Genomic DNA, 22055 nt, shown 5'->3' with positions numbered 1-22055 from the left:
AAAAATTCAGAAAATTTTGTGCTCAGCGACGTTCCAAGTACGTCGCTGAGCCTGTAGCTGCTGCCCCCGCTCGCAGTAAAATAACTGTGCAAGAGGTTAAAGTCCTCCCAACAGTTTAGCAATTTTTGATCCCTTTTCATGAATATTCAGGCTCCTCCTATTTTTATTTTTTTTCCTCCGTCCTCCTTAGAATAAAGAAATCCTCGTCTTGGCCCCTTTTGACATGGAGGATGAAGAGGTTTTCGTGCCGCCAAAGGAGGGTTCCAAGAGGATGCTCTGCCTCCTACCCCCTCCCCCTAGATACAGAGCCCCTCATTGTACTAGTGCTGATTGGCTACAGTGGCAACATGGCAGTGAATGCACTGGCTGGGCATTTCAAAAACGTCCCCTGCCAAAATAAGCAAAAATATTCAGTTTGATTGCCCTTTACAGGGAATCGGATGCTTTTTAGGTTTTTTCTGATTAATATTCATTCTCCATCTTTCTGTGCTCAGGACGTTCGCCTGATTCTGCAGAGTCTGGAAGCCGAAAGCTTCGACGTAGAATCTACTTTTCAGGTCATCCTGCAGATCGAAGAGCTGAAACTAATCGGTAAATATTCTCATGTCTGCATTTATCATTTTGGTGATTTTATTTATTTATTCTTTTTTCAATTCTGGCCTCTTCCTGTGGGACCCCTCCTGGGGAAATCTCCTAATGAATACCCAGTTACTGTTATAGGTGTTAGAATAGGGGATAGTAAAGGAAGGGAAGATCAGAGAAGACAGGATCAAACAGCCTTTTTTTAAACAATGCACAGGATTAAACCCTAGGTCAGTGATGGCGAACCTTGGCACCCCAGATGTTTTGGAACTACATTTCCCATGATGCTCTGGCACTCTGCAGTGTACTGGAGCATCATGGGAAATGTAGTTCCAAAACATCTGGGGTGCCAAGGTTCGCCATCACTGCCCTTAGGTGGTTCTCTCGGGTGCTGCCGCCGCCATCTTGGGTATGGGAATTGGAAGTGGAGCCTTTCGGCTTCATTTTCCGGTTCCCTACTGCGCATGCGCGAGTCGCGCTGCGCAATAAGGATGGTCCTGCGCTGCCTCTGGGATCTGTGTGTTTCCCAGCAGGCAGCGGGGGACTTTCGGAAAGGGCGTAATCTATGCCCTTTCCGCAGAGAGCTATCCAGGAAGTGGGTGCAGATACTTGTACTGTACAGGGTACCTGCACCCCCCTCCCCCCTGAAAGGTGCCAATCGTGGCCCCGGAGGGGGGGGGTTCTAATGAGCGGAAGGTCCACTTTAGGGTGGACCTCCGCTTTAAATGTCTATATGGCTGACTTGGAGTGATGAAAGTTGCATTGTGGCTCTTAACTATGCCACAATGCAAACTCATTTCCCTCACATAACTGTAACATGTATGTGAGTCATTATAGCACCATAAATACTTGTTGGTGTGATGATAAATGGCTATATGGCTGCCTTGCAGTGATGTAAGTGGCATTACGGCTTATCTGTATGCCACAATCCAAGCCCTTCACTTTCATAAAATGTATGCAAGCCATTATAGCATCACACATACATGCACATGTCATGTTATATGGCTGTATGCGCTGACTTGGAGTGATGGTAGTTGAAGAATGATTCATGCGAAGAGTGGAGCAGAGTGGAACCAGATTCCATAGCAATAGTCAGTTTGCTATGAAATTCCGCTTCCCTGGACAGAAAGAAGAGTGGGTAAGAAAGAAGAGTGGGGTAAGAAAGAAGAGTGGGGTAAGAAAGAAGAGTGGGGTAAGAAAGAAGAGTGGGGTAAGAAAGAAGAGTGGGGTAAGAAAGAAGAGTGGGTAAGGAAAGAAGAGTGGGGTAAGAAAGAAGAGTGGGGTAAGAAAGAAGAGTGGGGTAAGAAAGAAGAGTGGGGTAAGAAAGAAGAGTGGGGTAAGAAAGAAAGTTGGGGTAAGAAAGAAGAGTGGGGTAAGAAAGAAGAGTGAAGAAGAAGGGTAAGAAAGAAGAGTGGGGGTGCTTTATACAAAAGTAGAGCAGTCAGAGAAACAGATGTGCACTGTGCCTTTGTTTGATGGCACAGTGAGGCTGGAATTGATGATCTATTTTTTTTTTTAAATCTCAGTTTCTTTGTGGGTCCCCCCCCCTCCAAAAAAAGGGATAATAATAAATTGGATAAAATGTGTAATAATAATAAATTAAATAGGAGGGGCAAAAATATATATATAATTTATTTACATTATGTCTGTATGCGCGAGGGCGGGGAAGGTAAAAGTGTAATTTGCATTCGGGATAGAGGAGGAGGAGGAGCCGTAGTGCAGAGGGATGGATAGGTGGAGTTCCGATCTGCGCCGAGAGGCAGGGGGAGCCGATCTCGGCGGGGATGCCATTCTCGGCACAACACCGGGCGAGGCGAGATACTCTGGGGGAGAGGCGAGATACTCCGGGGCAGGGATTTCATGTGCAGTGTCAGATCGGGGGCTGGGCACTTATAACCGGTGTTCGGGGGGAATTATAATTGTGGGGGGGCATTTACAGAGAGATGTACTCTGGGGTAATTATATGAGGGTGTGGGGGGTATGTAATTGTAATAGAGGAAGTACTCTGGGTATTATAATATGTGGCGGGGATTGCAGGGGCGATTATAATGGATTGTGGGGTAATTTTAATAATGTGGGGGAGGGACTGTGGGGTAATTATAATGGGGTGGTGGAGGGACTGTGGGGTAATTATAATGGGGTGGGGGAGGGATTGGGGTATTTATAATAATGTGGGGTAAATGTAATATGGGTAGGGGATTTCGGGGCAATTATAATGTGGGAGGGGGCAGGAAAGGTACTGTGGGGTAATTATAGTGCAGTGGGGATTTTTATGGTAATTATGGGGGAGCGGGAGGATTGTAGGGTGGTTATATGTACATTGGAGGTAATTATAACAGGGTGGGGGAGGTGTTGCGGGGTAATTATATATGGGGGGGGGGGAGGAGATTGTGGGGTAATTTTATTTGGCTGGGGAAGGGTTGGTTCTATGGGGGGGGGGGGGGTCTCTTTCGGGTTCCTCAGGGTGTTGATCTGACTGTTCTGCTCCCTCCCTCCAGGTCCAATGAGTAGGGATGGCCTCGGCTCCCACTGGCCTGAACCTCCCCGGCACAGGAGACCCCCTACGTAGAATGCACGTAGCAAGACCGAATCTCCCGCACCACCCCGCAGGGTTTCTCCCACCATGTGGGGACTTACTCTGGTCTCACCTCAAGGGCTGTAGGATGGAGCCCTGAGAGGACCCCAATCCCACAAGATGGCGCTCTGCCCGGTGCCGGAATGTCGCTTCTCAGGATTTGGAATCCTCATCTTTCCCGGGAGCCCAGTGACACCACCAACACCCCCTACAGGAAGGCACTGCCCACTGAGCATATTGTAATGGGGGGATGGGGGCTCCTAAATGAGCAGATCTTGTATTTGTATGAAGGGGAATGTACTGTAAGTACCGGCTGCCTATGATTGACGACCTAAAGTTATCCTATCTAGTATGGGCCATTCCACCAAAAACCTGCTTCATAGAGCTGAACTCTATTAGGCTTAATCCCCTCTGGGATCTCCTATCACTTGGTACGTTCTCCATAATAAAACATGGTTACTCCTTTGCTATAAATCAGGAATCAGACCTGAATCGCACCTGAACGGATGAACAGACACGCGCCGGACCCCGGACACAAACCCGCAGCCCCACATAGGTGAACCCGGCCTCAATCTGATGATCTTATATAGTACACAGCGAGCCTTTCTCCCGCCAAGCTGTGAAGGAGCGCCTAGAAAATACCTGAAAAGGAGGCGAGTGCTCCACCTACTGGCTGAAAATGGGAACAGAAAACAATCACATCCACCTGCAAGAAATCTGTTATTCAAAAATGTTTATAATAAAATTTCTACAAACATCCGACACATTCACTCCATTCGTTTTGGTTTCAATTTTATTCCACCGTTCATATTTACTCCACGAAAAAGAAAACCTAAAACCAGTGTTTGGGACTTTGTATGAGGCGATGACTATGACAGTTCATGAACCTCCATCCCTGCTACATTGAGAAAGGGCTTTATATGAAGGGCACTACTAAATGACCCCCTTCAGTACCGGGCACTGCCACCCCCTTCCTGCCCAGGACCATTTTCAGCTCTCAGCGCTGTCGCACTTTGAATGACAATTACGCCGTCATGCTACAATGTAACCATGTGACAGTTTTATCATTTTCTTCCCACAAATAGAAAATTTCTTTTGGTGGTATTGATTACCTCTGCGTTTTTATTTTTAGCGCTGTTAACAAAAGAACAAATAAAAAAAAGAAAAAAAAACACAGTGGGGGGTTATTTACTAAAGGAAAATCCACTTTGCACTACAAGTGCAAAGTGCACTTGGAAGTTGCAGTCGCTGTAGATCCGAGGGGGACATGAAAGGAAAATAAAAAAACAGCAAATTTAGCTTGCACATGATTGGATGATAAAATCAGCAGAGCTTCCCCTTGTTTCAGATCTTCCCTAAGAATCTACAGCGACTGCAACTTCCAAGTGCACTTTCCACTTGTAGTGGATTTGCCTTTAGTAAATTACCTCCAATATCTTTTACTTTTTGCTCTAATAAATATCCCAGTTTACAAAAAAAAATAAAAAATTTCCTGTTTAGGCCGATATGTATTCTACGTATTTTTGATAAAAAATAAAACTAAATCGCAATAAGCGTATATTAATTGGTTTGCGCAAAAGTTATAGCGACTACAAAATAGGCGACAGATTTATGGCATTTTTATTTTTATTTTTTTTAACTAGTAATGGCGGTGATCTGGCATTTTTATCGGGACTGCGACATTGTGCGGCGGCTATCAAAAGCTCCGGCGGGTGCGCATGCTTCCAGGGAGCGGCTCCCTTAGTGGCCACAGGGAAAATGCTACATCACAGTAACTACGTGCAATGTCTGTATTTTATTATATTTTATTCTAACCGCTTACAGACCGCCCGCCGCAGGAAATACGTCGGCTGTTTGAAGAGAAGAACCGTTGTCATGGGAGCAGCGAGCTGCCATAACCCCGGCATCCTCGTCTTCAGAGGGCGGTCCGCTACAAGATAATCGCGGTCTCTGCGGCCAGTGGACGCAATTTTGAAGTGTGACATGTTGGGTATCAATTTACTCGGAGTAACATTATCTTTCACAATTATTAGAAAGAAAAAAAAAAACCGGGCGGACTTTACTGTCTTATTTTTTTAAATTCAAAATAGTGTTTTTTTTTTTTTCAAAAAAGTGCGCTTGTAAGACGGCTGTGCAAATACGGTGTGACAAAAAGTATTGCAACGACCGCCATTTTATTCTCAAGGGTGTTAGAAAAATATATATATATATATATAATGTTTGGGGGTTCTAAGTAATTTTCTACAAAAAAAAGGTCCATTATTATGTGTCTCATGTTGGAATTATTGAGGACTATCAATTGTTTTGATGATATCTGTCGAGATCTTTTTTATTATATTACATTATATATACCTTCTCTACCAATTTATATGTATATATGCCCTTTGTGATAAAACGGTTATTATGCTCATTCATTTAGTAGTGTGCTTCATATAAAGTCCCACAATCTCTTTCCTTTTTCATATATACTCAACACTTAATTTGTACAGCACTTCCCCCCTGGGGACTCCATACACTGAGAAGGTGGGGCAGACATCTTGGAGAGGCGTTGGCCGGGAATCGAACCCGGGTCATCTGCTTAGAAAGCAGCTTTGCTCACCACTGCACCACCAACGCAAAAAGTGGCATGTTTTTTTTTAGTGTGGGAGGAAACCGGAGAACCCGGAGGAAACCCACGCAAGCACAGGGAGAACATGCAAACTCCATGCAGATAGTGTCCTGGTCAAGATGTGAACCATGGACCCCAGTGCTGCAAGGCTCACCACTAAGCCTCTGTGCTGCCCATATTTGGCCTCTGTTCTATAAGGCCCGTCCCCGCTGAGCAGGGTCTTCTGCCCTCACATCTCTACACCCCTGCTCTTCTGCCCCCAACCTCTCTACTCACCTGCTCTTTTGCCCCACCTCTCTACTCTACTCCCCTGCCCCCACCTCTCTAACCCCCCCCCCCCCTTCTGTCCCCACCTCTCTACTCACCTGCTCTTTTTCCCCCACCTCTCTACCCCCCCCGCCCTTCTGCACCCACCTCTCTAACCCCCCCCCCCCCCTTCTGTCCCCACCTCTCTACTCACCTGCTCTTTTTCCCCACCTCTCTACCCCCCCCTGCCCTTCTGCACCCACCTCTCTAACCCCCCTTCTGCCCCAACCTCTCTACTCACCTGCTCTTTTGCCCCACCTCTCTACTCCCCTGCCCCCACCTCTCTAACCCCCCCCCCCCCTTCTGTCCCCACCTCTCTACTCACCTGCTCTTTTTCCCCCACCTCTCTACCCCCCCCCCCCCCCCTGCCCTCTGCACCCACCTCTCTAACCCCCACCTTCTGCCCCAACCTCTCTACTCACCTGCTCTTTTGCCCCACCTCTCTACTCCCCTGCCCCCACCTCTCTAACCCCCCCCCTTCTGTCCCCACCTCTCTACTCACCTGCTCTTTTTCCCCCACCTCTCTACCCCCCCCTGCCCTTCTGCACCCACCTCTCTACCCCGGGTCAATTAAATCGGGCAGAGATAGGTACCTTGAAGCCACCTGGCCAAAGCTGGCAGTGGCTCCGGGACACCATAGCGCTGGAGCGCTAAGAAAAGTAAAGATCCGGTTTAAGACTTTCATAGCTCCGTTCACATTTTTCCTACGACGTACCACGCTGTGATGGACAGTATATGTTCTCAATCGTCGCCTAAGGCCGGCACCCATTGCTGGGGTCATGCATTCGCTTGGAAGAATCTCATCCCTCCAAGGCCTAATGTTATTCATGGTCAGTGCAACATTGGCAGTGGGAATGGCCGTCTCCTCCTTGGCACTCGCTGAATCTTCACTTGCTGGTACGATGTCCTCATTTGCTGGTACAATGTTGTCCTCATTTGCTGGTACAATGTTGTCCTCATTTGCTGGTACACTGGCGTCACTTGGTGTGGGGCGATATTGCTACTTGTTGGTTGTAACAGTCGGTAGAACGGCTTGAAATATATTAGGAGTAGTACCACCAGCATAGTGATCATCCCCAGAATGCATTCTAACCGGTGCTCAGTAACAATTTCTATAAGTACGGGTAGGACTGTGTTCTCCAATGCCCTCCAAACATTGGACCACACAGACTGAAGCCCGGCCACCACCCATTGGTACCAATCACCAACATTTATAAGCGGGGGTGGGACTGTGTTCTCCAATGCCACCCCCCCCCTGGACCAGACTGCCCAGAGCCTGGCGACCACCCTATGGTACCAATCACCAGCATTTTTATACAGTGTTAGGATTATTTTCACAAAGGTTGGCCCCCATCTATTCCAGATATCAATCAGTAGATCCATCAATCCACACATCTGCAGGAACTTCAGATAATATCCTAATATTCTGGCCAGGAAATATTGGCGCAGGATGTGCTTCAGAATCAGAAAAGATATCAGGAGTGCCAAACTAAACAAGAATGGAGGGCAGGTTATGAATGAAAACCAGCTGATGTCTTCTTGGGTTGGGCCTCGAAGGATGTCCCCCATCTGTTGTAGATATCGATCAGTGGATAGATTATGCCACATATCTGCAAGAACTTCAAATAGTGTCCTAATATTCTGGCCAGGTGACTTTGGCGCAGGATGTGCTTCAGAATCAGAAAAGTTACCAGGACTGCCAAACTGAGCAAGATTGGAGGACGGGTCAGGAATGAAACCCACCTGATGGGTTCTGGAGGGTCATTTCCAACTCCTCTGGACTGCTTCCTCCGCTGGCCGCTCCGTCCTCCTCGTGTTCTCCTCCCCCTCCTCAATGCGGGTCTGTGGGGACCCTCTGGTGACTTCTCTGGGCACAGCCCATGGGTAGAGGATTCTAAAGATCATCGGAATCTTCACTGGCTGCTGTATCTCCACAATCCCCTCCCCCCATCCATGGGGACCTCTGGGGATTGGATGTCGGGATTTCTGTTTAGCTCCCAAGGAACCAACAGAAAAAGAAAAACGGCGAGAATTTCGTTTCTCATTTTTTTTTTTTTTTTGTAACTGACAGGAATTGTAATTGCTATTAATAGAAGGATTAAAGAATTAATGCCAATCAATCAATAGATTTACAATTCCAATAACTGGAGAGAATCTGACCGAATAGAAATCAATCAGTCAGGAGAGCTCTGCAGTAGATGCTACCAGTATGAAGAGCTGAACTCAAGTGAGAGTTTCCCCCTCTGCAGGGCTATTTTATCAGGTGCAGGTCATGTGACCACAGTGACGTCACAGTGCCTGACCGTTTGCAGCTATTTTTAGACTGCATGTCACATGTCCAGCAGTTAGAAAACGTGCCTGGCAGCTGCTTCAATCTGATTGGCTGTAGGTCATGTGACCACAGTGATGTCACAGTGCCTGACCGTTAGCAGCTATTTTAGACTGCATGTCACGTGTCCAGCAGTGAGAAAACATGTGCCTGGCAGCTGCTTCAATCTGATTGGCCGATGTTTATTTTTTTCACTTTTTTTATTTTTTTTGTAAATTATTTTTTATTTCAACATTTCGTTTTCTTCAAACATGTTTTTTTTTTCTCCCAAAAATGATGTTTTTTTCAAAAAAGGAGGCCCGCAGTGGAAGGACTGAAAGGGAAGTAAGGAAGGGCCGGGCATGACAGGGTTGTATAAGGTCTAAGGAGTTAAGGTGCAGAGAAAGAGGCTGTGGGGGAGGAGCAAGTGGAAATGTAATGGAAGGGGAGGAGCGCTTTAAAAAGGAGGAAGGGGCGGAGCAACGGGCAGTGGCGAAGGAAGGGGCGGAGCAACGGCAGTGTGACGGAAGGGGCGGAGCAACGGGCGGAGCAACGGGCAGTGCGAAGGAAGGGGCGGAGCAACGGGCAGTGTGAAGGAAGGGGCGGAACAACGGGCAGTGCGAAGGAAGGGGAGGAGCAACGGGCAGTGTGAAGGAAGGGGCGGAGCAACGAGCAGTGTGAAGGAAGGGACAGAGAGGAGGCAGTTTTACACCACTGCTCCTCTGTGATGGCGGACCTTGAAACACTCCTGGCATGGCTGATCGGACGGACGGGCCGGTCTGGCTGAAGGAGCATCTCGGGTGGCTGGCGGTTGCGGTGGGACCGGACTACAGGAGTGGTGAGAGTCTGCCTGGTCCTGTGCTGGGCTGTGTGCTAATGGGGGGGGGGGGGGGAAGCTCTCCTGTGCTGGGCTGTGTGCTGATGGGGGGGGGGGGGGCGCTCTCCTGTGCTGGGCTGTGTGCTGATGGGGGGGGGGGGGGCTCTCCTGTGCTGGGCTGTGTGCTGATGGGGGGGGGGCTCTCCTGTGCTGGGCTGTGTGCTGATGGGGGGGGGGCTCTCCTGTGCTGTGTGCTGATGGGGGGGGGGGCTCTCCTGTGCTGGGCTGTGTGCTGATGATGGGGGGGGGGGGGCTCTCCTGTGCTGGGCTGTGTGCTGATGATGGGGGGGGGCTCTCCTGTGCTGGGCTGTGTGCTGATGATGGGGGGGGGGGGGCTCTCCTGTGCTGGGCTGTGTGCTGATGATGGGGGGGGGGGGAGCTCTCCTGTGCTGGGCTGTGTGCTGATGATGGGGGGGGGGGGGCTCTCCTGTGCTGGGCTGTGTGCTGATGATGGGGGGGGGGGCTCTCCTGTGCTGGGCTGTGTGCTGATGATGGGGGGGGGGGGGGCTCTCCTGTGCTGGGCTGTGTGCTGATGGGGGGGGGGGGGCTCTCCTGTGGTGGGCTGTGTGCTAATGGGGGGGCTCCTGTGCTTCTGGGCTGGGCTATGAAAAATGATCTGGTATTGAAGAGGATAATAAAGCCGCAGATTTTATAAAGGTTGGAAATTCATGTCTTTTATCAGGAACTGCCTGTTCAGGGGCCCTCGGGGACCAGCTGGAGGGCCACTCCCGGAACCACCTCAAATATCATCAGGAGACCACCGACTACATGATCCGGCACCGCATTGACTTCGAGCCCTTCGTGGAGGATGACGTCCCTCGGCAAACACGGTAAGAGCTCCGGTGTCCAGACCTGATAATCCTATACACAATACAATGTACAATATACATAACGAATATAAATACTAAATCTAATATCTAATGATGTATTAATGTTACATTATATCATTAAGCATGCCTCGTACAATAATATTGTGAAATGGGGTCCCATATATAGTACAATTTGTGCAAAAATAACAATAAATGAAATAATTCCACTGATCAAATCTTAAATAAAATTTTCTTCTTTCTTCCCGGGGCGTTCGCCGGTAATGACGCCATCGTGGCTTTCGCTCGCAACAACCAAGTGAATGTCGTCATTCACCAACTCAACAAATCCGCTGTGGCATGTAAGAATTCAGAAACCGTTCTGGAAACTCGTGTAGTATCTTTTTATTTTTTGTGTCATTTTTATGCTCTGGATTGTACACAGTGACAGCTAGCAGTGTGCGCAGCATCATCAGTTCTCTTTATTTTATGTCCATCTCCAGGTAAAATAAACAAACAACCCCACACTTGCCCCTCCCCCACACAACACACTATCTATGGGAGGGGAAGCCATAGGGATCTAAAGCTGAGGAGAAGTTCACCTTTGGGAACATGCAACATGCCCGTTTGCTGCGGCCGCTGCCCCAGGCCGCCGCCGCTGCTTGATATACCTCCGCCCCCCCCAACCCTTCTTTCCTCCCTATGGCAACGGTACAGGGAAGAAGCACCTTGTATTAGCAGTCACTCTTTGAAATTGGCAAGCTCGTACGGGTCTTTGCCACACCACTGCATCATTCATTCACAAAACTCTCTGTGTGAGTGAACTACAAGCCCCAACATCCTTTGGAGCTGTCGGCTTGTAGTTCTCAATGAACTACCGCAGTGCTGTGATAGTTCACTCATGCTTCCTTTCAGTGTATCTGAATGCCTGCGTGGGATGTATGGGCACACGGATACACCGATGGGTCTGCGGGAGACCCGCATGGCACCAGTGATTTGCTGATTGCGAGTGCAATGCTTTACATCAGGGGGTCTCAAGCTGGCGGCCCTCCAGCTGTTGCAAAACTACAACTCCCATGAGGCATTGCAAGGCCGACAGTTACAAGCATGACTCCCACAGGCAGGGGCATGATGGGACTTTTAGTTTCGCAACAGCTGGAGGGCCGCCAGTTTGAGACCCCCCTACTTTACAGGCTCAAAAAAAAAATGCATGCACACTTTATTTTTTTTATTTTTTGCAAACAAAATAACATTTATTGATTGAGTTGGTCTTTGATGATGATTTTCCTCCATGGTGATAATCTGGATTTCCATACAATACAATGTGATCTTTGTGGTGGATCTGTGATGGATAGTCCTGTGTGTAGTACATACGATGGGATTTGTATCTCTGATCCGTCTTTAGAAATCCTTCTTTGTTCTGTTTGCTGTGAATGTTCCGCCAAGACAAACATTTGCAGAGATTAGCGGGACGAGCCGCGTTCCCGGCACTTATCTCTTTCCTTGTCTCTGATTTGCAGATCCGAGGATCGGATAAGAGCGGCGCCCGGGAGCTGCACATCGCCTACCGATACGGGGAGCACTACGACAGCGTGCGCCGCATCAACGACAACGCCGAGACGCCGGCCAACCTGCAGACAGAGGTGAAGCCACGCGGCCGATGGAGAATCTCGTGGATCTCTGACACTTTCTGTGAATGACTTTAGTTACCATTTATGTAACAAAATGACTGAAATAAAAAAAATAATATGCTAAAGATGAATAGCGGGCTGTGCCTTCCTGTCCTGGTGACAACCGCTCCCTTATGTCTTGTATGGGGGGGGGGGTCACAAGGGCAGGAAGTCCAGCAGTGTGCTTTAGCATTTTGGGTACTCCATTCTCCCAGTGACATCACCGGACCTCCCAGTGACATCACCGGACCTCCCAGGAAGCGGGGAACCAAGGTTTATTTTTTATTTTTTCCAGATTTTGCAGTTTTGTTTTTGTTTTGTTTTTTCCCCCCCAAGGTTTCTGCACTTCCTAACCATTTTTAGTTTTATCTTCTTGAACTTGGCGTGACGCTGCATGCAGGCAGCCTATAGAAGTGAATGGAGATGCCGCGGCTGGGTGGACTCTCCTGCACAGCCCAGGTGTGTAAGGACAGGTGCCTGACACTAGATGCACCCGAGTACCCGTGAGACTGCGCTGTGCAGGCGAGTCCGTCCCAGCCGCGGCATCTCCATTCACTTCTATAAGCTGCCCGCATGCGGCGCCGCGCCAAGTCCCAAAACATAAACCAATGACTCTTCTCGTTGCACAGGGCGCTGAGCCCCGTGTGAATGAGCTCCTAAAATGCTTCTTATGAGCAAATACATTTTTCAAAGTTCAGTTTTGGAGTGTCAAAAAAAAGTTTTCGGTCGATAGCGACCCGCTTCCAATTTCTTCTTTTTTTTTTTTCCACACATGCCGCCCATTTAGGATGACCGGGCCGCTTTTATCGAGCGCACCAAATGCCAAAGGGGGCTTAAAGTTTGTTATCCGCTGCCCCAGGAAGTGTTTTGCTGTACGAGTGTTTGAAGTACTTGCATTGACTACACAATGATTCCTGATTGGCTGTCGCAGGCAAGAGGGGGAACGATCTTGTAGGATTCCAGGGATCTGACTGTTCTGTTTCATTCTCCCGCAGACGTTGTCCAAAGACGAGTCCAATCGGAAAGGGAAACAAAAGTCCAATTCGTCAGATGAGCGGCGGGGGGACGCAGTGCAAAAAGTGCGCAACGCCACCGGCTGTGCGGTAATGGAGAGACCGGAGCCATTAATGGTTCATGTAGTTAAATTTTATTTGGCTGGGGGAGGGGTTGCAGGGGGTGGTTCTATGGGGGTCTCTGTCGGGTTCCTCAGGGTGTTGATCTGACTGTTCTGCTCCCTCCCTCCAGGTCCAATGAGTAGGGATGGCCTCGGCTCCAACTGGCCTGAACCTCCCCGGCACAGGAGACCCCCTACGTAGAATGCACGTAGCAAGAGCGAAATCTCCCGCACCACCCCGCAGGGTTTCTCCCACCATGTGGAGACTTACTCTGGTCTCACCTCCAGGGCTGTAGGATGGAGCCCTGAGAGGACCCCAAATCCCACAAGATGGCGCTCTGCCCAGTGCTGGAATGTCGCTTCTCAGGATTTGGAATCCTCATCTTTCCCAGGAGCCCAGTGACACCACCAGCACCCCCTACAGGAAGGCACTGCCCACTGAGCATATTGTAATGGGGGGATGGGGGCTCCTAAATGAGCAGATCTTGTATTTGTATGAAGGGGAATGTACTGTAAGTACCGGCTGCCTATGATTGACGACCTAAAGTTATCCTATCTAGTATGGGCCATTCCACCAAAAACCTGCTTCATTAGAGCTGAACTCTATTAGGCTTAATCCCCCTCTGGGATCTCCTATCACTTGGTACGTTCTCCATAATAAAACATGGTTACTCCTTTGCTATAAATCAGGAAGGGATCACAATGGAAGGTACATTATACAGTCACATGACACGCAGGTGTCGCTTCTCACCTTTTCTTCAAGCCGAAACCTGAACAGCTTCAGCGGAGCCGAAATTCATTTTTTTAATGGGGAAATGCTGTGGATTCTGGTCTAAAGGGGAACTCTGTTGTAAGGGGGTGACCGCTAACCAGAGCCCCCCTTAGATCAGAGCCCCCTAAAATCAGTCCGCAGAGCACCCCTTACATTTGAGCCACCTTACCTTAGTGTTATCACTCGGGGGGGGGACTTCAGTTACAGACAGTGGATGGTGAGCTCACTCACCCAAGGAAGCAGGCTCAGGCATCAGCACCTTTCATTCATGATGTATCAGCTAGCTGCTGGACTTCACATTCCCCACCCACACATACCTTTTCTGTAACACAGAGGGGTGGGGGCAGGAAGGAAGGACAAGAGCAGATCGAGTCCTCTCTCCGCTCCAGTCCATTGGGGGGAGCTGTGCTGGCTCTGGGCTGTGTGAGAGAAAGTGTCATAGACACTCAGCTTAGACAGCTGCACCCGGCCCTCCAGACAGTTGGTAACCCTGTTGATTATGGTGTGCCCAGGCACACCCGGCCCCGTGCGCACACCTAAGCACTCAGCTTGTGGTACTTAGCTACTTGGCAAGCCACAGTCCGGTCTGTAGGTGTCCGGGGGTTTAGGTGGTCTGATACCCGGACTGTCCAGGTGAATCCCGGTCAGGGGGCAACCCTATGCGAGTGTGACCCTCGCTCATTGGAGCCGCCTCACACCGGTTTGTGGCTGGCCGTGGAGCGGATTGCAAACCGCGTGTGCGTGTTTGGGTCCACTTCACGTTCAAATTCAGACCTGAATCGCACCTGAACGGGTGAACAGACACGCACCGGACCCCGGACACAAACCCGCGGCCCCACATATGTGAACCCGGCCTCAGTCTGATGATCTATATAGTACACAGCGAGCCTTTCTCCCGCCAAGCTGTGAAGGAGAGCCTAGAAAATGCCTGAAAAGGAGGCGAGTGCTCCACCTACTGGCTGAAAATGGGAACAGAAAACAATCACATCCACCTGCAAGAAATCTGTTATTCAAAAATGTTTAATAAAGTTTCTACAAACATCCGACACATTCACTCCATTCGTTTTGGTTTCAATTTTATTCCACCGTTCATATTTACTCCACGAAAAAGAAAACCTAAAACCAGTGTTGGGACTTTGTATGAGGCGATGACTATGACAGTTCATGAACCTCCATCCCTGCTACATTGAGAAAGGGCTTTATATGAAGGGCACTACTAAATGACCCCCTTCAGTACCGGGCACTGCCACCCCCTTCCTGCCCAGGACCATTTTCAGCTCTCAGCGCTGTCGCACTTTGAATGACAATTACGCCGTCATGCTACAATGTAACCATGTGACAGTTTTATCATTTTCTTCCCACAGATAGAGAATTTCTTTTGGTGGTATTTGATTACCTCTGCGGTTTTTTATTTTTAGCGCTGTAAACAAAAGAACAAATTAAAAAAAAAAAAACACAGTGGGGTTTATTTACTAAAGGAAAATCCACTTTGCACTACAAGTGGAAACTACAAGTGGAAAGTGCACTTGGAAGTTGCAGTCGCTGTAGATCCGAGGGGGACATGCAAGGAAAATAAAAAAACAGCAAATTTTAGCTTGCATGTGACTGGATGATAAAATCAGCAGAGCTTCCCCTAAGATCTATAGCGACTGAAACTTCCAAGTGCACTTTCCACTTGTAGTGGATTTGCCTTTAGTAAATTACCTCCAATATCTTTTACTTTTTGCTCTAATAAATATCCCAGTTAAAAAAAAAAAAAAAAAAAAATTCCTGTTTAGGCCGATATGTATTCTACATAATTTTGGTAAATCATCACATCAGGCCTAGGCCCCGCATTACATCACAGGACACCCCCATCACATCAGAAGACCCCCCATCACATCACAGGACCCCCCCCCACCCCCACATCAGGCCTTAGTCCCCATTCTCGACCATAAACAACATCCAGCACTTCAGGGGCATGTTAGTGGGGTGGGCGGGACTGCTGACGTTCTAAGCAGCTTAGCTCCGCCCGCCCACCCGCAAGTCTCCGCCCACTTGAGTATAATTTTTAACCACGACTTAATGCATGTTAGTGGGGTGGGCGGGGCTGCTGCCGACGTCCTGAGCATCTGTTCAGCTCCGCCCGCCCAGCATTTCTTTGTCTATAATTTTTTTTTTTTTTAATACATTTATTATTAAAAGGTACATTGCTTAAGTAACAGGCACTCTGTTGCTGCATGGTTTTAGCCCTCCAAAATGTGCAGACCTACCACTGAGCAGCTTATCTAGTGATGGGTAATATGCTATTCACCATTGGTTGGTTTAACTCAAAATTACACATTGCCTGTCTGAGAGTAACACATAGCATTTCCCATACTATACATATGCTACAACAGGGGAACTTTAGGGTTAAACTACATAGTCAATTGTACCAAGCAGTCATTAAAAAAAAACAAAAAAAAAAAACATACTCATATCAGGCTACATCAGAGAATAAGTGTATATAAAGGGGGTGGAAGTAGGGGCAGTTAATACTAGTTGGCACATACATGCTGCATTAGAGCCACTGTACCCAAAACTCAGAGTGCATTGTACAGCAATTAACTGGCCGAGCTTTCCAACCTGGGATTAACCACTTGCTTACTGGGCACTTAAACCCCCCTCAGTCCCAGACCAATTTTCAGCTTTCAGCGCTGATGCACTTTGAATGACAATTGCGCGGTCATACAACACTGTACCCACATGAAATTTTTATCATTTTTTTCCCACAAAATAGAGCTTTCTTCTGGTGGTATTTAATTACAGCTCGGAGTTTTATTTTTTGCTAAACAAACAAAACAAGATGCAAAAAAAAAAAAAATCATGTTTTAATAGTTTGTTATAAAATTTTGCAAACGGGTCATTTTTCTCCTTCATTGAAGTGCGCTGATTAGGTGGCACTGATAGGCTGCATTGGTGGGCACTGATAGGCATAGTTAAGGCGGCACTAATAGGCACAGATAAGGCGGCACTGATGGGCAAAGATGGGCACAGATAAGATGGCACGGATGGGCACTGATAGGTACCACTGATAGATGGGACTGATGGGCACTGCTGGGCGGCACTGCTGGGCGGCACTGGGGTGCAGCACCTTTGAGGCAGATTGTGGGTGGCACTGACGGGGGGCACTTACTTTTATTCAGGATGGCACTGCAGGGGGCAGGTGGGCACTGCAGGGGGCAGGTGGTCGCCTGTATTGCTGGCCGTGATCGGGACTGATGTCCCGATCACGGCCGCCGGTGATCGGCTTTTTTTTTTCTCCTCGCGCTGTCAGCGCGAGGAGGAATAATAGCCGATTACCGGCTCCGTTCTATCACATGATCAGCTGTCATTGGCTGACAGCTGATCACGTGATAAGGGGTCAGGATCGACCCCTTGCACGGATCGGTGATCAGGCGAGTCTCATGGACTCGCCGATCACAGAGCGGGGCGCGCAGGCCGCTCGTACACGGGACGACGTCAATAGACGTTGTCCCGGAAAAGTAGGTCCGCGCTAATGCCGTCATTTGGCTATAGCGCGGATCCCAAGTGGTTAAAGCACAAACCTCTCCTCCCGCTATTGGTTAGTAAGAGTGTTCATAGTGAAACACATCTTGCATGGTAATGTGGTGCATTGGGATGCCATTAAAAATGAATGGCACTGCAATGCATCAATATCACGTACAGTGCATTAGCCCACTGTGCTGGTGTGAAAGAGCCCAAAGCTCATCAATCATGAAGGCATAAGGCTAGCACCACCAATCGGAAAGGATTCCTATTCATTTGCAATATAAAGCACTCCAAATTTTGGGAGTCCTGAGCAGCTATATAGACTGCCAACTGGTTGTGCTTTCTAAATGCCGTAGGAGGCCCCCCCTAATGTTTCGCCACATACATACGCTAACCCTAAACACCTCGCTATTAATAATTTACACTTTTGTGAAAGGTACATATACATGAAAACATGAGTAGCAAAACTGATATACAAAAGAATGCCAAATTTGCATCTGCATGTTGTTTTTGCCCTAAAGATTCACAGGTGACTCAGCGCATTTACTTTAGTTCCAAATATTCCCCAGTTACAATAATCTGCCGTTAACAGATTTGTCACAATTGACGGTACCAGAAAGGCCTATAAAGCGGTTTGGTACCTAAAAATTAAACTTCATATTATTAAAAATCACAAGATAGAATACTTACCTAAATGAACCCTGAAAAAAAAAAATATTCTTTACTTACCTTTTATTTCAGATGTTTCTGCTGACTTCCGGGTTGTCCTCCCGTGGGAGTAGGCGTGGTTATCGTCCTCGCAATGGTCCCTGGGAAATTTCTAACCTATTTCCCAAGAGTCCATGGGAGGGGACAATGAAATTGCGAAATCTCGTGAGATTTCGTTAGGACGCCGGTCACGTGACGAGGGCCTGTCCGAATTTTGCCATTTTTAAAGTGGGCAGGCAGCTGTATCTGCCATTACCACCATTGCACACCGAGCATGTGCGAGATGGAGCGGAGCATGCTGGGAGCCGAGCGTCATCGATATACAGGAAGTAAATGCCTGTGGGCTTCAGACGCCCACACTTAAAATGGAAAACGCCAGTTCACTTTTTTAAAAGTCATCCCGAGGAAAAGAATCGTCGCGCCGGGGGTCAAAAAAAACGCCGGACGTGGATGCTAAGCGAAGGTAGCAGTCGCCCACCTGTAACACAGGTAAGAAAAAAAAAAAGGCGGAATCCCGCTTTAACACTGTTTTTCCTTCTGTCTCCCTTCTGGAGTTGGAAGGATGTCAGGTCATGTACAGAAACAAGTCTTCATCAAGGGAATGGAGCGTAAGAAGATATTGTTCTTTTCACTTATTGCCTAGCAGACCATGGCTTCACTAAACCAGGTGTGATGCGTAAGGATATCGGAGAACAAAACTTGTAGGGGAAAAAAAAAGCCCAAAAATCGCTACAACAGACTCCTACCATGTTTACATATGGACTGCTAAGGTTTCACTGAACCTTAAAATATACCTCAGACTTTAACCACTTGGGATCCGCGCTATTGCCAAATGACGGCATTAGCGCGGACCTACTTTTCCGGGACTACGTCCTATTGACGTCGTCCCGTGCACGAGCGGCCTGCGCGCCCCCTGAGGGGAGCGCGCGGCGCGCTCTGTGTTCGGTGAGTCCATGAGACTCGCCTGATCACCGATCCGTGCAAGGGGTCGATCCCGACCCCTTATCACGTGATCAGCTGTCAGCCAATGACAGCTGATCATGTGATATAACGGAGCCGGTAATCGGCTATTATTCCTCCTCGCGCTGACAGCGCGAGGAGAAAAAAAAAAGCGCGAGGAGAAAAAAAAAAGCGCGAGGAGAAAAAAAAAAGCCGATCACCGGCGGCCGTAATCGGGACATCAGTCCCGATCACGACCAGCAATACAAGCGACCACCTGCCCCCTGCCAGTGCCCACCTGCCCCCTGCAGTGCCATCCTGAATAAAAGTAAGTGCCCCCCGTCAGTGCCACCCAGCAGTGCCCACAGTGCCACCCACAGTGCCCACAATCTGCCTCAAAGGTGCTGCACCCCAGTGCCGCCCATCAGTGCCCAGCAGTGCCGCCTATCAGTGCCCATCAGTCCCATCTATCAGTGGTACCTATCAGTGCCCATCCGTGCCACCCATCCATGCCACTTATCTGTGACCATCAGTGCCGCCTTATCTGTGCCCATCCGTGCCGCCTTATCTGTGCCTATTAGTGCCGCCTTAACTATGCCTATCAGTGCCCACCAATGCAGCCCATCAGTGCCCACCAATGCAGCCCATCAGTGCCCACCAATGCAGCCCATCAGTGCCGCCTAATCAGCGCACTTCAATGAAGGAGAAAAATGACCTGTTTGCAAAATTTTATAACAAACTATTAAAACATGATTTATTTATTTATTTTTTTGCATCTTATTTTGTTTGTTTAGCAAAAAATAAAACTCCCAGCTGTAACTAAATACCACCAAAAGAAAGCTCTATTTGTGGGAAAAAAATGATAAAAATTTCATTTGGGTACAGTGTTGTATGACCGCGTAATTGTCATTCAAAGTGCATCAGCACTGAAAGCTGAAAATTGGTCTGGGCAGGAGGGGGGTTTAAGTGCCCAGTAAGGAAGGGGTTAAAGTCAAACCTAAAAGGCCATTTTGCCCTTTTAACAAGTGTGAAAACAGTTTGTACCTAAAATCCTACACAAGCCCTTAAACAGCAGAAGTTACCCTTTACTAGGAGTAGACAGTTGTGTTTAGAAGTTTAATCTGCCTTGTTCAGAAACAAGTGCCATACATTTTTTTTCAACTGTGCAAAAGGTTTGAACGCCAAACTAGTACAGGCAGATCTATATTAAATATTCAGCAATGCAATGTCACAATAAATTAATTCAAAAAGTAAAGTGCATTTTTTTTTCCTTTTTAGAAATATACAGGACTTGGGTTTACATTTTAGATCAAAGATGGCAAACATTCTGTACTCATTTTGCATTGCTGGATACTTTTGGAGTTGAGTAACCTGGATGTTGTCAGTCCTTGATTTAAATAGTAGTGTATTTTTCTTGACCTGATTTTAATCAGGTCCCATTCACACCTAGGCATTCTAGTGGGGTGCATTAATGCAGGTTATAGCAGCTATTGAAATGCATTGCATTAAGGCAGTCCTTTTTATGAATGGGCTGCCAGCATAATACAATGGATGAAAACTGTGCAGGTTGCCACAATGCTTAAAGCGGGAGTCCGCCGGGACTCCGCGTTTTTTTTTTTTTTTTTTTGTTTTGTTTTTTAAAAAGTCAGCAGCTACAAATACTGCAGCTGCTGACTTTTAAAATAGTGACACTTACCCGCCCAGCGCGCCCGCGATGTCCGCACCCGAAGCCGATCTCTAGATCGACACTCGAGTGCTGCCGCCGCTATCTTGGGTATGGGAATCAGGAAATGGAGCCTTTCGGCTTCATTTCCCGGTTCCCTGGTGCGCATGCGCGAGCCGCGCTGCGCAATGAGGACGGTCCCCGCTGTCTCTGGGATCTGTGTGTTTCCCCAGCAGGCAGCGGGGGACTTGCGGAAGGGGGCGGGCACTTGCGGAAGGGGGCATAATGTACGCCCCTTTCCGCAGAGAGCTATCCCGGAAGTGGGTGCAGTTACCTGGATTATCCAGGTAACTGCACCCCCCTCCCCCCCCGAAAGGTGCCGATTGTGGCACCGGAGGGGGGGGAGGAATCCGATGAGCGGAAAGGTCCATTTTAGGGTGGACCTCCGCTTTAAATCTGTTGCCAGGGGGACATTTCTCTCCTCTTCCGTGGCTTTTACAGCTAGATAGAAGCAGGTGAGGCCAACACAACCTAGGTGTTTTGGCTGCACCTTCATTTTAGCTAAAAACCGGTCCAGAAGGTTCACAGATAAGGAGAAGGTCTCTGTATTGAAACCAAAGAACTGTGTTAAAGAGGAGCTGCACCTAAAAAAAAAAAAATATATTAAAAGCCAGCAGCTACTAATATTGCAGCTGCTGACTTTTAATAATATCACACTTACCTGTCCCAGGTTCCAGCGATGTCGGCGGCAGATGACGAGCGATCGCTCGTCTCGCTGCAGCCACCGCCGCCGCCATCCTCTGTCAGGGAATCGGGAAGTGAAGCAAGAGGGCTTCACTGCCCGGTTCCCTACTGCGCATGCGCGAGTCGCGCTGCGCTGGTTCTCCGCTGTGTCTCTGGGAACTGTGTGTTTCCCAGAACACAACGGGGGGGGGGGGGGGCGAAGCGATGCGGGGGTCTGCGGCGGTCTGGCCGGAAGTGGGTGCAGTTACCTGGCTTATACAGGTAACTGCACCACCCTCCCCCCCAAAAGGTGCCGATTGTGGCTCCGGAGGGGGGGGAGGGATAATACTAGCGGAACTTCCCCTTTAGGCCAAGTTCACACTGCTGCGGGGGGAGATGCGGATGTGATTCGCACTGCAGTGCAAATCACATCCGATCTCCGTAGCGATGCGAGTTCAGCCATACAGATAGTATACAGATATTATGGCTGAATTCGCATCGCACCCGCAGCAAACTCGCACGGGACCCTTTTTTTGGTCCGCAACAGAATCGGATCGCATGGGGGTTCACACCATGCGATCCGATTCCTGCGCGAGTCGGCAGATCGCACTGCGATATGCGGACGGATCTGGGGGTGTCATTAACATTTCATTGACACTCCCAGCAGTCCGCATAGGGCAGTGTGAACTGCCGGCGGGAGGCGTGCGATGCGGGAAAACGCTGCGGATTCGCGACGTTCCCGCATCGCAGCGGTGTGAACCCGGCCTAAGCTAAGTAAATCTTTCACTTTTGGCCCGGGTTCACACCGCTGCGATGCGGGAACACCGCAGATCTGCCGACTCGCACAGGAATCGGATCGCATAGTGTGAACCCCCCATGCGATCCGATTCTGTT

At 48.6% G+C, this 22055-nt stretch overlaps 1 protein-coding gene, 1 long non-coding RNA gene and 1 other non-coding gene across 3 annotated transcripts; 2 read left to right on the top strand and 1 right to left on the bottom strand.

Annotated features, from left to right (window-relative positions):
* The first annotated feature begins 6 nt into the window (after positions 1 to 6).
* LOC143933435 (uncharacterized) lies at positions 7 to 4261 on the top strand. The gene is made up of 2 exons (XR_013263092.1): positions 7 to 591; positions 3081 to 4261. It is a non-coding gene; the product is annotated as an uncharacterized LOC143933435 (long non-coding RNA).
* Positions 4262 to 5701: 1440 nt separating this feature from the next.
* Positions 5702 to 5773, bottom strand: TRNAR-UCU (transfer RNA arginine (anticodon UCU)). Its single transcript has one exon. It is a non-coding gene; the product is annotated as a tRNA-Arg (tRNA).
* A 4319-nt stretch (positions 5774 to 10092) lies between these two features.
* Positions 10093 to 14672, top strand: LOC143933433 (OTU domain-containing protein 3-like). Its single transcript, XM_077456342.1, has 4 exons — positions 10093 to 10424; positions 11583 to 11705; positions 12728 to 12868; positions 12978 to 14672. Exons 1-4 carry the CDS (start codon positions 10386 to 10388, stop codon positions 12984 to 12986), a joined length of 312 nt encoding a protein of 103 aa, XP_077312468.1. The 5' UTR covers positions 10093 to 10385; the 3' UTR covers positions 12987 to 14672.
* The last annotated feature ends 7383 nt before the right edge of the window (positions 14673 to 22055 follow it).

Source organism: Lithobates pipiens, unplaced genomic scaffold, assembly GCF_037356315.1.
Source record: "Lithobates pipiens isolate NorthernLeopardFrog02 unplaced genomic scaffold, aLitPip1_a1.2 Scaffold_27, whole genome shotgun sequence".
Classification (NCBI taxonomy): Eukaryota; Metazoa; Chordata; class Amphibia; order Anura; family Ranidae; genus Lithobates; species Lithobates pipiens.
The sequence above is the reverse complement of the archived record's forward strand: the minus strand, read 5'-3'. Positions and strand labels throughout refer to the sequence as shown.

What these genes read in the sequence shown, in the direction of transcription:
- LOC143933433 (XM_077456342.1), top strand. Translation starts at nt 10,386, where the DNA reads ATGTCGTCATTCACCAACTCAACAAATCCGCTGTGGCAT. An exon ending in CAACAAATCCGCTGTGGCAT is followed by an intron (nt 10,425 to 11,582) that starts GTAAGAATTCAG and finishes TCTGATTTGCAG; the next exon opens with ATCCGAGGATCGGATAAGAG. An exon ending in CGGCCAACCTGCAGACAGAG is followed by an intron (nt 11,706 to 12,727) that starts GTGAAGCCACGC and finishes ATTCTCCCGCAG; the next exon opens with ACGTTGTCCAAAGACGAGTC.